The sequence below is a fragment of the Scophthalmus maximus genome, chromosome 14, assembly GCF_022379125.1.
Source record: "Scophthalmus maximus strain ysfricsl-2021 chromosome 14, ASM2237912v1, whole genome shotgun sequence".
Lineage (NCBI taxonomy): Eukaryota > Metazoa > Chordata > Actinopteri > Pleuronectiformes > Scophthalmidae > Scophthalmus > Scophthalmus maximus.
The window spans coordinates 19,043,424-19,058,329 of record NC_061528.1 but is presented as its reverse complement, the minus strand read 5'-3'; the positions used below and the strand labels follow the sequence as shown (position 1 = coordinate 19,058,329).

At 45.2% G+C, this 14,906-nt stretch overlaps 1 protein-coding gene across 1 annotated transcript; it reads left to right on the top strand.

Moving 5' to 3' along the window:
* Positions 1–1,379: 1,379 nt before the first annotated feature.
* On the top strand, positions 1,380–14,475 carry LOC118320385 (insulin-like growth factor-binding protein 5). Its single transcript, XM_035651084.2, has 4 exons — positions 1,380–2,093; positions 10,314–10,528; positions 10,742–10,861; positions 11,094–14,475. The coding sequence occupies exons 1-4, from the start codon at positions 1,760–1,762 to the stop codon at positions 11,226–11,228; spliced, it is 804 nt and encodes a 267-aa protein (XP_035506977.1). The 5' UTR covers positions 1,380–1,759; the 3' UTR covers positions 11,229–14,475.
* Positions 14,476–14,906: the final 431 nt, after the last annotated feature.

The window sequence follows — 14,906 nt, the reverse complement described above, 5'->3', positions numbered from 1 at the left end:
GTAAATCACCTCTCCAAAACATGAGGGAAGGCAACTGATAGATAAAAATGATAGCCACGTTTAGGATATGAGTTTTTGCAGTTTATCAAGCAGTGAATGGATATGGTAAGGAAATCCGATACCACTGTCTGACACTCTGCTGTTACCGAAGGAAGGGGAGAAAAAAAAAATATCAGCCTTCAAACCTGCAGAGATGGAAAGAGCAGAACCCTGACTGCCGCTGATTTAGAGCACATATGTGGCGCAAGAAGAAGCACACGCTGAAACAATCAGGCGTTATTCTGCGTGCAGGCTATAAAATAATAGAGCCCAGTTGCACTTAAGTTGTCAGGCCGTTGCCTCAAATCCCAGAGTTCGTGACATATTTCCCTTCTTTTTTTCTCCCCCCCTCTCCGTCTCCCCTTTTTTTTTCCTGCACATGACGTTCTATTTTTCAGTGTGTGTGTGTGTGTGTGTGTGTGTGTGTGCGTGCGTGCGTGCGTTTGTGTGTGTGAGAGAGAGAGAGAGAGAGAGCAGGCGGTGGATTCCCCTTCCGGCTACATTTGGAACAAACATTATTGTCCAATGGCAGCAACAGGTGCAACAGGTGACTTGCAGACTGGAGCAGGTATCACTGCGACTGGCGTGTGACCCAAACGTTTCAGCGTGCATCGCTTTGAACTGGACCAAATGTCAATCCAGTCTTTATTTCATCGTCGAGTCATATCTGTATGTATTTATTCTGTTCCCACCGTGTGCGCAGAGCAGCGCAGCACCACTTTTCTTTACTAAGGCTGTTCCATTCAAGCAGTGGGAATGAGACACTTTACGACGTGTGTGCGCGCGCCCGCGCGCGCGTGTGTGGGTGTCCTTACATTGTACATTGTTGTGTACAATGTAAGTGATATAAGGAATAGTTTTTCATTCAGATCCAAACAAATGTTTCGAAAGGTTTTCGAAATGTGATCCAGTGAAGTGTCAGAGCGGGAGAGACGAGGCGCGCGTTATTTTAAGACTCTTCTTGAATTTGTGAGAAGGCTTTTTAATCTTCAACGATTTGTTTCTATGGGTGTCCGGGGCAATTATCTCACCCACTGTAAAATGAATTTTTAAAAAAAGGAGGTTGTGTGACGTCAGATTGAGATTGTACTGCTGAATATGAGTGTGGATGACTTGTTGGTCGTGTTTTTGCAGCCTCTTGTACCTCGGCATCGGCTCAGCATTCGGGGTGAAAGAGCGATCCTCCTCCTGCCGCCGCTGCTGCTGAAGGAGAAGAAGAAGAAAAAAATGTTTGGCCGCCTGCAAGCCGTGGAACAAGTGCGCCCCCCCCCCCCCCCCCCCCCCCTTCCCTGCTGTTTAGCGTATTCATAGTTAGGGGTTTGGGCTCGGCTGTTTTTAAAAAGGCAAGGCAGCTCTCAAGTTGATCAGTCTGCTCAGGAAAACCTCTGGTGGAGAAAGTATTGGAGTCCAAGCTGAAGGGGAGAGAACATTGAGATTTTGTGCAAAGAATTATTTTTGCTCCTGCAGAGGACAGTATATCTCGGGGGGAAAGAGCACATGTATATTTGAAATTGGTCATTTTGACTCTTTTTTGCACGGTGCACAGATCTTTTTTTTTTTTTTATAGATAGCAACACTCCTGGATAAAGACTCTTGGCTTTAGCTTTAAAAAATCGGATTATCTGACTGAGGCATTGTGTTCATTAGACCAGTCTACTTTTCCCCCCCCTCCTCTTCGCATTTCAGGTTTTTATGCCATAACTGCAGAGAACACCCAACAATGATTCTGAGTTTTTGCCTCCTGGTGACATTTATCTTGGGGCTCTCCGGGTGCTTGGGCTCATACGTGCCGTGCGAGCCGTGCGACCAGAAGGCGCTGTCCATGTGCCCTCCGGTGCCGGTCGGCTGCCAGCTGGTCAAGGAGCCGGGCTGCGGCTGCTGCCTAACGTGCGCCCTGTCCGAGGGGCAGGCGTGCGGCGTTTACACCGGGACGTGCACCCAGGGCTTCCGCTGCTTGCCGCGGAGCGGGGAGGAGAAGCCCCTGCACGCCCTTCTCCACGGCAGGGGAATGTGCACCAACGAGAAAGGATACAAGCCCGCTCACCCGCCCATAGGTAAGAGCCGCGCCGGCCGCCCGGCTGGCTGCACGCATGCTGGGGAACAAAACGGATGAGTTGGAAACGAGTGCAGTTGTAAACGCATCAGTGCAAACACATCGGCCGTGGGTCCGTGTTTAGTAACACCTTGTCCCATGTGGGAATCTGCTGTGTGCTTCTGTGCGGGGTGCTAAATAAAAAATAAATAAAAATAAACGCTAAATAGAATAATTTTCACCATAAATCGGTTTTCAGTTAAATAGATCTTTTTTTTCTACCTCGTTATTTTTCCTCGCATACCCTGTGCGGTTCTCTTCCATCACCACAACACGCACTGTTGTGGAGCATGTGTGCGGCGCCAGTGCTCTCTGACAGACCGTTTGTTTGACAGATGGTTTGAGGTGCCATCTGATTAACTTCTATCCACTGCCGCGATTAAACTGGCTGCAGGAGCTTACTCCTCTCCCGTCGGCTCTCTGCGGAGATGTACACTGAGCGCACCTTGATGGTCGCACGCACCTTGCTGCGCAATATGGTTGACGCTCCGCTGCGGTCAACGCGCACAGCGTGTCCCCGCGTGCTGGAGTTTTTTCGTGCGGGACGGTGCTGTCAAGCTGCGGTTCAGCAGGACCCAGAAGGGGTAGACATGGATCCAAGCAGCCCCACCCCCTTCTCAATTTCAAAATCTCTACACATTTGAAGGCAGCGTGGTTTATTACACGCAATTTATTTTGAAGGATTTCTCTGTTGATCTTGGTAGCAAACGGCTTCAAGCGTGAAGCAAACTTTTATCAAGAAAGTGGTCTTTCTATTAAAGTGAGGTGCGCGGAGCGAGGGCGAACGTGGATCCTGTTCTGCAAATTGACGCCTTTAATAATCCAGCGCTTTAACAAGTGCCTGTCAAGCGCGTAGAGCGCATTAGTCCTCTGCACCTTTCGTTTCCAATCCCGTTCGCACCTATAACCATACTTGATATGTAAAAATTAATCCAGGCGCAGGGGGGAGAGAGCAAAGCCCCGCGTTTATGCACTGAAGGAATGAGGTGCCGCTCCACAAACTGTGCTTCCAGTTAAGCAGAATTTGGATAGATTTAGGTCTTCGGGCTGCCCCAAGGGTGGCGTTTAGAGTCGGATTACCACTTAATCTGTAGCCCCTGCGTGAGAGAGAGAGAGAGAGAGAGAAGGGGAGGGAGGGAGAGAGACAGAGGCTGTGAACAGAGGGAGAGAGAGAGAGACAGAGTGACGGCGGGAAGGAGAGGCGCGCCGAGCCAGAAGCCCTGGGTGATTTAAGACATTTCCCGGTGCAGCAGATAGGTCCACTGTCACTCAGAGGCTTTAGCAGCTTGTCAACAACTAGATAAGTAGGTGGCAACCACAAAGGTTTTGGCCACACGCCCCATTCTGTAAAACAGGCTACAACCACCGGGCTCATTTTGGCTGCTGACAGAATCATTAGGCCGTTTTGCAGACAGTGGGCCGCCCTCACCTCTCCTCTGCTCCTGGTGATGTTGGAGCAGAATGTGTTCTGTTTCTGAAGAATAACCATTGATCACTGACTGTGTGTGTGTGTATGTGTGTGTGTGTGTGTGTGTGTTTCAATATTATGTGTCTGTTTGCTCTCAGGTATGCCTGGGCGGGGCTATGTGGGTGTCTGGGTGTGCATTGTGTGTGATTGTTGTGAGTGATGGCACCTGAGGCAGTTTTGTCTCACTCTGGCTTTGCACACACACACTCACGCACACAGAAACACACACACTCACACACACAGAGAGCGAGAGCCTAACTTCTTTGTTGGCCCACAGAGGTAATCGGAGCATCTTTTGCTGCCGCAGTGCACTCACTCACTCACTGCATGGGCGCTCAGTCACAACGCAGTGATTCAGCAGAATGCCTCCGGCTCCCTCTTTCCTCTGAAGGGCCTTCTGTCAAACAGCTCGACGGATGGGAACTGTTGAGGTGAACTCGCTGGCTTCCTGTGGTGTGGGGTTGCAGCTGTCTGTGTGCTCCACCAGCTGAGCAAGGCAAACACAGGGAGGAGGAGCTCATGTGTCCGCCACACTCAGGAGGCCATGAGAGCTCCAGCCTACTAAATATTGACTGGGGCAACCAAACAATGGGAGAGAAGAATCTTCGCTATCCTGCTGCCCCCCACCCCGAAAAAAAAAAAAAAGGAATCCTGGTCGTCACTGCATCTGGCCTCATGTCCCAGCAGTGCATTCATTCATGTTTTTGCTAGTGCGTTGATCCCAGGAGTTACGTGGATTGTAAGGCACAGGAGGTGGTATTTGCTTTGGGGGGCACTTTTTGATTTTGTTCGTGAGTGAATCAGACCCCGGAAAGCTTGCCAAAAGATATGACTTCATGGCCTTCAAGCTTCTGAAGGGGCCTTATGTTTGAACAGATTGCTCTTTGCCAAGAAACAAAAGATGATTAGGGAGTGGCTCCAAATCCAGAAATACTCCACTCTCACATGGACAGAAATGCTGTGCTGCTCATTAGCATAGCAACAGGAAACCACGGTGCCTTTACCGAACACTTGAATTCTTTACATTTGTCTTGGCTCTTCAGATACAGTTTTAACCTGTTCCCAGACAGTTTCGGAGCTATTTCTCAATACTTTGTGTTTTTTTGTGTCATGAATATTTACAATCATCGGTAAGTCAGTGCTTGCCAGCGAGTGTATGGTAACACTGTTGCGGTCACATACAGAATTATTTGTCCTCGCATACTTCTAGAAATTCAACTTTGAGAGTCACCATCTGCTTTTCCCATGTCCACAGCTGGTTTACTGGGTCGCCACCGAGAAACCGAGGCTCTGACCATACACTTTTGTCTAATGACAACCAGCCACCGTACTCCTGCTGCTGCGGCCGTTTGCGTGCTTATACAGACATGCCACGTTCGATATAGCTCCAGTCACGTGCGTGTGTGTGTGTGTTCCCTGCTGCCTGACAGCTTCATGATGGGCTCATGTGAAAGGAAAGAGTGTATGTGGGCTTTCCAACCCGTCTCACCTTGAACATCTGAGACAGCGCAGTGAAAGCTTAGCATGCAGCAACTGATCTGTTGCAGGTGCTGGGGAGAATTAGTGGAAAGGTCATTTTGTCAACATATCACACAAGGACTTTTTGAGGAAAAAGCACACAATTCATGGGGAAGGAGTTGCAGGAACAAATAGGTAGACAACATGTTTCTTAGATGTCACAATGACACTTTATTTTGAAGCACAATCAGATTTTGGGGGTCACTCTGCAGCATTGCAACTGCCTAGCGAGCAAATAACCTCTTTGGCACGCTTGCCTGATTTCTCCCTATAAAAATTTTAAGAGTGATATTTGTAAAGCTCATTGGTCTCCGACACCTAAGGCTGCTGGAGGCAACAGCTGTGAAAGAAATCAACGCTCACTGCAGTTGTTCTATACCACAAGCATGCGATTTTAAACAAATTAAAAAAATTAAAGTGGCAGGGATGACTGCATGCTGGTCTCTAAAATGATGTCACATGTGTTCAGACATGACCAGTGCACTGTGATCTCACCACTGACACCTGGTTACAGGCCAGTATGGCACAAGAGAGGGCTCCACGGGGAGTTGCTGAAAACTCTAATCTCTAGCAGGACTAAAACAGATTCTGAGGATTTGAAAAAGCAACGGCGGCTCCTGCAGTGACTCCTCTGACACATTGGTGCTGCTCAGAATGTGAGAAAGGTTAACATTTCTCTGTGCCTCCCAGCCAGAAAACACATCTTACTAGTGCGTCCTCCTAAATGCTAAATGATTACTGGAATTGTATAATTTTTTATTCTAAGTTGTGGTTACCTCAAATGGTGTAGGTGTTATCTGCTGATATTTTTGGGCGTGCTTGGTATCACCATCATACTGTAAATCCAACCCCCAAAAAAGTGTGAGTGTTAAATGCAAACTAAACTTGAAGCCAGCTTTTTCACCCACTGTGATGTTTCGCTTTCTGCTTCTTGGAGATCTGCCTTGTTACAGTGCGCTCGACACTCGCCAAAATAGCATGCTTCAGCCGCCTCGGGGCAAGAACATCGTCACACCCAGCAATTGTGTTGTGGTGATGGTGACCCAAAAAGAGATTGCCTCCGTCCGCGCGGCTCGTTAAAAAAACCCAAACTCAGATGTGGGATGAGACCTCAGACCAAAATTAGGAATGTACAGTAAAAGGGCCATGCGCCTTACTCTGATAATGTACTTTTCACATGACCGCTTGCTGCATGAGCCGAGTTTTTGTTGACACTGTGGAAGTTGTAAACAGCTCAGAAAGTTTGCTTACCTATAGGAGCGTTTCCCACGGTGGAGGATTTTGCATTGCCCTCATAAATCCTGTTATGTGATTTATATTCCTTGAATTGTTCTTGTCGCTATTTATACTGTGCATTCAGAAAAGCAGGAAACTTTTTGATTGCAACCAACATATTCTTTGTGCACAATACCATGGGAAGAGTTATTTCCTGTACGTTCAGGAGCGGATTGAGAGCGTGCACGGTGCCGAACAACTTGAAATTCCACTGAAACAACAGGACACAGGGGTCAAAACATAATTCCATTTGATATAGTCCATATTTTCTTTCTATATACAACACGTTTGGAATGAAGCCATTTTCAGTCATCAGTCTCATGTGACCGGGCTTTGTGCAATGCTGGCAAGTCTTGTTTGCAGAGCATGTAACGTAATGGCTTTTTGGATGAAAAGCACTGTCACCTTACGAAGGTGCTACTGACTAACCATGCTATTTTTTTAGTCAAAGTTTGCTTTACTCCAACAATACTGACTCTGTCACTTCAACTGCAAATTCTTTTGCCACCGAAACGGTCTAGTGGTGGTAACTGGGCCACAAATTTCAAAAGCGTCTCAGACCCATTTCTTTAGGTCATCCTCAGTGCCTTACACATCTCCACTGGGTTGTTCACACCTCCCTTTCTGCTCTAGAAACAGCGGGGTTATCAGGCCATGGCCTTCTTTCAAATATTAAGTAGCTGAGGTTGAAGGATGGTTTACTAACGTCTTGCTTTATAAGGCGCAGGCCCTCGGCTCATTTATCCTCACAATTATCTTGTCATACCCCCCGTTGAAATTAAACAGCACCCCTATTCTCTACCCTCTTACATCTTGTAAAGATGTAATTTCAGAGGCGGCACAGAGACTGACTCGATCAAAGGCCCGGCCGAAACATAGGTGATGTAATGCTCGGAAATCCAACGAAAGGTGGGAGAATCTATTGTCCAGTCTTTTTGTTCTTCCTTTTGCTATCTAAATGGTATTATTATAGTCTTAAAGATCCAGTGGAAAGAAAAATCCAAAGAAGGGTTAGCTTATCTTTCATGCTTTGGACTGCTGCCTGTAAGAAACTTGGGATATTCATGAAGCATAATTGTGTGCAGATGTTAATTTTTAAACAGAGAAGTATCAGGTGCACCTCCTTTGGCTCCTCTGCTCCTCTTGTCTTAATGAAATGTTTAGCTCGAGGAGAGGGGGAGAGAGATAGCGGCGCGGCTTTGGGCTCGGCTGAATGGAAGAGCTGCACATGACTTGGCTCACTTGGCTCCAGTCCAGCGTCTTGGCTGAGTTTCAGGAGTTAAACACAGACCCTCTAAGCCTCCTTTACAAGCTGGATACCGTGAGCATGGAAAAACTGAGTTTTTGTGGCTGCACTGAAGAGCCCACTTCAGAAGAGATGATTTTAGAGATTTTGCGAGTGGAGGAGAAAAGAAGTCCGACTCTATTGTCTTGACAAAAGCTACACAAAATTTCAAATAGCAGATTGCAAAACCTTTTCTAGTTTCTCACAATGGTCTCAAAAGACAGATATATCCAGAAAGTGACTGACTTGTGAGGTGAGCATAATTGATGAGCAATGGCTCAAACCTTTCTTTGTCTTAGCCATTTGTATGCCCAAATGAGATTACACATGAAACAAGAATGTATTTTTTTTTTAAGTCAGTTTTTTTCAACAGCGTATTCCTTTGCCAAATATGCGGCATTTTAAATGAAGTGCCCTGAGAAATCCAAAAATTGGACTGAACTGCAAAAATGAAGAGTTTTTCCACAGTGGTCATATGCGTGGTGTACATAGGAATGCTTGTTTGACATATTTATTTATAGCAAGTAATAGCTTCGGAGTCTGAGCAGAGAGACACAAGGACATATCTAAACACAAACCAAGGCCTGCCAAGTCATGAGTTGTGAGATTAATTTCAAAGAGACGGCAGTGCAGCACAGAAGCCAAAGACCCAATTCTGGTAATCACCCTGCCCCCACCCCGCTCCCCTCCCAGAGACTCCAGACGCTCATGCTGTGTCAGGCTCTTCTAACATCAGTTTCTCGGTGCTTGTGTCCTTGTTACATCTCAGTGCCTTTCTCCATGGTGGCTGTGTCAGACATGCCAGTCGGCGAAGTTATGGCAACTCGTTAAATCATATTTTTTCCAACGCACTCTCTATGCAAGCACACAAGTATGGAAGTTGATTTGGCTTCCGACAGCAGTTGGCTTGTAGGCCGCAGCCAACATTCCTCTCTAGTTCACTGCGTCTGGCCCTGTGCACCACGGCGGGTTTCCTTGTCAGATAAATATAACCAGGGTCATCCACTGGCACCATCACTTCAGCCAGTTGGGGCCTGCCAAAGTCCCCACAATAACTCTGTACTTATGGTACAGCTAAGCCAAATGGTGGTGGGGGGCAGAGGCCTTCTTTCTGTGGCCTCAAAGAACCTCTGGCTGGGGGTCCAGGCTTAAGAGGCTGAGTCCCAAAGATAGGAGAGCGGGGGTGGGGAAGGGCAAGGTTGAGGATAAAGGACCTCAACCTGTGAGTATCCTATCAAGAGGGACATCCAGATTTCTGAGACTTGAGTGCCCCCTGGGGGAGATGAAACCACGTCTGAGGACTGCATAAAATGTGACAGAAATGTACAAGCATTTATACGAGTCACAGGGCAACTGGATTTTCCTTAGCTTGACATTTCCATCAGTTTAATGTGGGACACGTTGCTGTAAAAACTCAGTCCCTGTTGCTGTTTAGCAGTCCAGATAATGTGTTTGCACAGTTTTCCCCAAGTGAACGAGGTCTTTACACTCACACATACCCCGTGTGAGTGCATCAGTAAATATGTCTATTGTCAACTGATTGTAAGGTAAACATTTCTCACTGATAAGGATCTTTAGAGATATTGGAGGAGGTGTTTGTAGATTACCTAATTACAAATATCTGGAGTGTTTCATGTGCTTATGGATGCAGATCAGTTATAATTTGACGTCTCAGTAACTGTTAAAAGAGAATTTGGGGACTGGAAGGCGGTGGTGGGTGAGAAAAGACGAGTTAAGCGTGAGTTTTACTGAAGCTGTTCATCAGCTGTTGAGGGGAGGCCGGACCCCTCCCCTGTAAACAAATGTTAGGCAACATGTGGTGGCACAAACCCTGGGAAAGGCACCTGGTATTGCATTCATGTTGGTAGGACTAATAAGCTGCAGAAATTTTACAATTTGCGATCATGGATCCATAATGACTGTATTGGCCTTTGTGGAAATGTTGTTCATTCCTGAATCTTCAATTCTGTTTAAAGGAAAATAAAAAATACCCCTGGGGATTAAATAAAACATGTACTTTTCAGAAACAACTACTTTTTTTTGAGAGCTGCGGTGGTGAAATTCCTGTTAAAGCTACACTTTATATTAACAATGGATCAATGAGAAATGTGAAACGGGAGGAACTATATAAACTTTGCAGCTCCCCTCAGCTCTGTGGGCCGTTTAAGCGCCTCAATAGTTTTGTTTGAGTCACACGCCTCCAGCTGTGGAACATTGTTCGCAGTGAAAATGCTCTGATGAAATCCAGTATGTTGCACACCAGAACCAAGCGACAGACAGACAGACAAAAATAGATGCGAGCCTGTGACCATAATAGATCATTTAGCAGCCAAAGTGCTAGTTGATAGAGACAAAAATAGAGCTAGAAAGAGAGTGGACATTTGACTTACATCCACCAAGTGGACAGAACAAGTCTAATGTCAATATTATATGTGCACCACGACAAGGGAAAAATGTAAAAAAAAAAACTGTTTCAGACACGTCCTCATATGTTATATTTTGTTTTATGATATGTAAGCTCTCAGTGTTGCTTACACATTTTAGATGCCAGTACATGAACCCATGGCTGCATCTTTGCTATACTGAAGGTTTAAGCGTGTGATATTAATCAACCCTCTTGTGTTCATACGGTATAGATCGAGACTCTCGAGAGCAAGAGGACACCATCACCACAGAGATCACAGAGGAGTTCCAGCCAGCCAAAGTGCCACTCCTTCCTAAAGACATTGTGAACAGTAAAAAAGTCCATGCACTGCGCAAGGAGCAAAAGAGGAAGCAGGGCAAGCAGCGCTTCATCGGCTCTCCCATGGACTACTCCCCTCTCCCCATCGACAAGCATGAGCCAGAATTTGTAAGTATTCAACATTGCTTTCATCTTGAAAGCCAACTGAGTGTTGAACATTTATGACTCTGGGAACTCCTGTAAGGCAATGTTAAAGACAACTGCTCCCTTGTAACCACTACCTACATTGCGGCATCTTAATTCATGTTTATTTGGAGAGCGATGTGAGTGGAGAATGGTAGTGCTGCTTGATCGTAACCCTGTGATGTCTTCTCTCCAAAGGGTCCATGCAGAAGAAAATTGGATGGCATCATTCAGGGGATGAAGGACACTTCTCGCGTAATGGCTCTCTCTTTGTACCTTCCCAACTGTGACAGAAAAGGCTTCTTCAAGCGCAAGCAGGTGAGTTTGCACAAAAAAAAAGCTAAACATTTTTCAAAGCCTTCCAAATGCTGTATCTTGTATTTCGGCCTCGCCGTTTTCTCCTTTCCCCCTCATTCCATGTACTTAAACCTTCGAGTCACTCTAGAATTGAAAATGGCAAAAATTGTCAAAGTCCACTGATATCAGTGGAATATCAATTGATATCAATCACCACCCTCTGTAACCCATTTACCTGTCCTCTGCCCCACAGTGTAAGCCATCTCGTGGCCGCAAACGAGGCATCTGCTGGTGTGTGGACAAGTATGGCGTTCAGCTCCCCGGCACAGACTACAGTGGAGGGGACATTCAGTGTAAAGACCTGGAGAGCAGCAACAACAACGAGTGAAAAGGGGAGGAACACCGACCCCTATTCCCCACCCCCTAACCACCACGTGACCCAGGGTCCACGCCTCCTCTCTGAATCACACCTGTATGCTTCGCCCTCCGTTCACTTCAAGATTTTTGTTTTTTCAAATAGGAAAAAAAGGAGAGAAAAAAATCCAAACGAAAGAACAGGCTGAAAAAAGGACACCTGTAATTTCTTTCTTCTTTTCTGTTGTTGACCAAGCACTCATCTACGAATGAGGGAACATGTCCCAGAAGATTTAATAGATCCCTTGACTATTGCTCATGGGACCCCTTGAGCCGGGTGCCCTGATTGCAGATCCATGAAAATATATGCACACAATGGATATATTTTTATAGAAGCTGGGGGTTTCAGTGCAACACTTTGTAAAATTGTAAAATTGACACAAAATCATTTTTAAGACAGAAAAAGCATGAGGCACATTGATTTGAAAACATTTAGGCTGTGGAACACGATGCTTCTGTGGAACTGACAATTGGCTGTTGAGTAATCTTTTTTTGGTCTCTTTTCCAAAAGAAAAAAAAAAGAAACAAGCAATAGGGATATGCTGTAACAGTTGACTCTATCTGGGTATGTGGTCTGTCAGAGCACTTATAAATAGGGGAACCTGCTATGTGTTAGATAACTTCACAAAACGATGCATGCATGAATGTGTGTATGTATGTATACAGTGTGAGTGCATGGTATGTATCAGCCTATATGTTGGCGAATGATGGAGTGAGCCTTTTACAAAAAAAAGAATGTCCTAATGTCCTAATCTCTCTCTCTCTCTCTCTCTTTCGTTTGATTTGTCACGACGAGTATTGCTAGCGCTTGAAGTGGTCTTGGGGGCTGGCCTTCTCTTTATTGTAAAGTATGTCTCTGGACACAGAGCGTTCACAAACAAAAGAGTGAGCAGATCGTCTCAGATGAACCTATGTAAGTGGCTCTCCGACGATGTAGCTAGCCTGATATGCCAACTGTGCCTATTTGAACGGACAATGCCATGCAGGGCGACACAGAGCTTAGAGAGCGCTGACTCTACTGGGGAGGTAAAGATTTCCAGCTGCAGCGACGGCACTCAAGTTTAACTTCCGACCTTTTTTTGAGTTCGGTGCGCAGGTCAAACTTGCCAGTCGGGCCGCTTGCTTCTCCGACCCAGTTGTGTGAAGTGTAGTTTTGTATGGTTTTTGTTTGTGCTGTTTTCTTTGCCTTCAGTGAAGTAAAGACCGCCCACTTTTGAGCCATGTTCCTTTACCAAGTGGTTTCCCCTCAGTACTGCTACTACAGTGTAACCATGGTGTATTACATTACTTTTAAATATAGTTATTGAATGTTGATTTTTTTTTCCTGTAGAAACAAAGTATGACAACAATGTAATTGTGCTTGGGGGGGAAAAAAAAAAGATTTTTAGCCTGTAAAGAATTTGAATAGGACCTTGTAGCCTGTCAGGAGACAGTTATTTGACTACAGGGCAGTCAAAGAAGCTAACCCTCTGGAACCCTTCTGCTTATATGCCTCCAGGAAAAGGTTATCTACCGACGTCTAATGGAAGCGTGACGGAAACGAAAACGTTACAGGTTATAACAGGGTCATTTAATAGAGTCATTCTCTCTCTGTGTGCAAATCACAGTGCCTTCCTACATGCAAATACATTAAATAGTGACGTGAAAGTGACATGGATATCACACGGGGCAATTGACTTTGTCGGACTGCCCCCCGCCAGGGCTGATACTTGATACGACGATGGAGAGGTTTAGTTCTGATTAAGAGGAGAACAAAAGAATGTGGTAGGTTCTGTAAATGGTGTCAGCGACGCATTGCAAATCTGTGTGTAATATCTGCATGTACCTCGGGGGCTATTCTGGACAAGAACGATGTGTGAGGAACCGCTACGTAACCGCAGCCAGTTAGACCTCTGTCTTTGACAACCAATAAGCTAGGATTCTCGCTTTCTCATGTGAATGCCAATGTATATGATTGCCAGAGAGTGGAAGCCCGTTTGGACGTAATTCAACCATTTCCTTTGCTGCAACAAAAAGGGAAAATGATATGTGCATCCTAAATGGCTTCTGGTTGTATACTATCAAGGTTTCTTGCCCCTCTTGCAACACCAAATCCCCACTAACACTTTCGAAAAAAAAAAAGCAGCTTGCACTTATTTCAGTTACTCACTATTGATATTGACACACAACGACGTCCTAAGATGTGGTGTCATGAAGTTAGTGGAACAGATGAAAAAAAAAAAAAAACAGCCACAAAAGCTAATTGTTGTGATTTCTGGTGCTTACCTTGTAAAGGTGGTGCTTTGAGGTAATGTTTGTCGACAGGGGCTGTGCAGCCCATGCCTGGGCCCTCCAGTACACAAACCTATTTTAGAAAAACATAGATTGACAAAGTAACATGCAGCTAGAGATGTTCTCATGGCGTATTTCTGAGAGGAGAGAGACGGAGGGGAGAGGAAGAGCGAGCGCCATGTGCGGTGGTCATAATCAGGGCCTATCCACTTCCCCGCTACAGGGGTCACCAACTGCATGATCTTACAGTAGATACAGCTAGCAAGACAGTTATCAGGTCTCAGAGTCACTGAAATCTGGGGAATACAATACTGCAACCAGGAGTAGAGTACCAAGTTCCTCTTTGATTGGGGAGTCTCTCAAGTTGTTGAAATATAACATATCTGATATCTGGGATCATTTAATGTCTGGATCAGTCAAGGTTGTGAATACTTAAATATTCCAGTTATTTGTTTCTTTGTGTGGATTGCAGGTTGAGGTTCAGGATTTAAAATACAACAACAACTCTATCCTTTGTTTTGTCAGCAGCTCCCTGTTTCCCCACACCTGCTTGCGAGTAGTGACTTCCTCAGTTTTCTCATCTCCTACTTGGTTTGAATTCATATTCACATTTCATACTTCAGTAGTACAGTAATGACAGTACAGCTTTTTTTCCTGAATACATAACACTTTTTGGATGTAATGAGTCAACACAATTGATCTTCATAATTTGGTGTTCACTGGCTTGTGAAATAGACCCATCGGTGGCAGGAGGATTGTGGGAAATAAAATGGTCAGTATTTGGAACTACATAAGGCAAATAAAAAAAAATAAAGACAAAAAAACTCAAATTATTAAAGTGAATATCACTGTGTAATATTTATTCAACTTGTAATTTATGTACTCTTTTAACCTTTGTCTTTTTTGTTATGACAAAGCATTTATTTAAATAAAGTTATGTATTCATTTAAGCATCCTGGTGAGGTTTTCATTTCCGCCGTTGCATTTTTCGAGAGGATCGAGTGGCCACGAAAGTTGGCTTGAAATGTGCAGTTTGAAGTGGAATCACCCTGATAGTAAACTCCGACTAATCTCCAGGGCACGAGCTGATAAACCTCTTAGACATAAGTCTGAGACACCCAGGGAAGCCCATGGGATCTAATGCAGCATGCAGGATGTGACTTTATAAGGCCTCGCCCAAGGGCAAGTCACCTGGTTTTCAACACCACAGTGAAAAAGATTGCACAGGATTTTGAACTTCAAGGGGGGGGGCAAGATGGACCAGATCACTATTCAAATGACTGGGAAGAGGATATTCATAGGCTGGAGGAAGCTTCATCGTGTTATGGAAAACCTACATTTATTACCACTCCAAGGGAGAATGGACTTCCATGAGACACAC

Coding starts and splice junctions, on each gene's coding strand:
- LOC118320385 (XM_035651084.2), top strand. CDS start 1,760: ATGATTCTGAGTTTTTGCCTCCTGGTGACATTTATCTTGGGGCTCTCC. Junction 2,094..10,313: donor GCCCGCTCACCCGCCCATAG/GTAAGAGCCGCG, acceptor CATACGGTATAG/ATCGAGACTCTCGAGAGCAA. Junction 10,529..10,741: donor ACAAGCATGAGCCAGAATTT/GTAAGTATTCAA, acceptor TTCTCTCCAAAG/GGTCCATGCAGAAGAAAATT.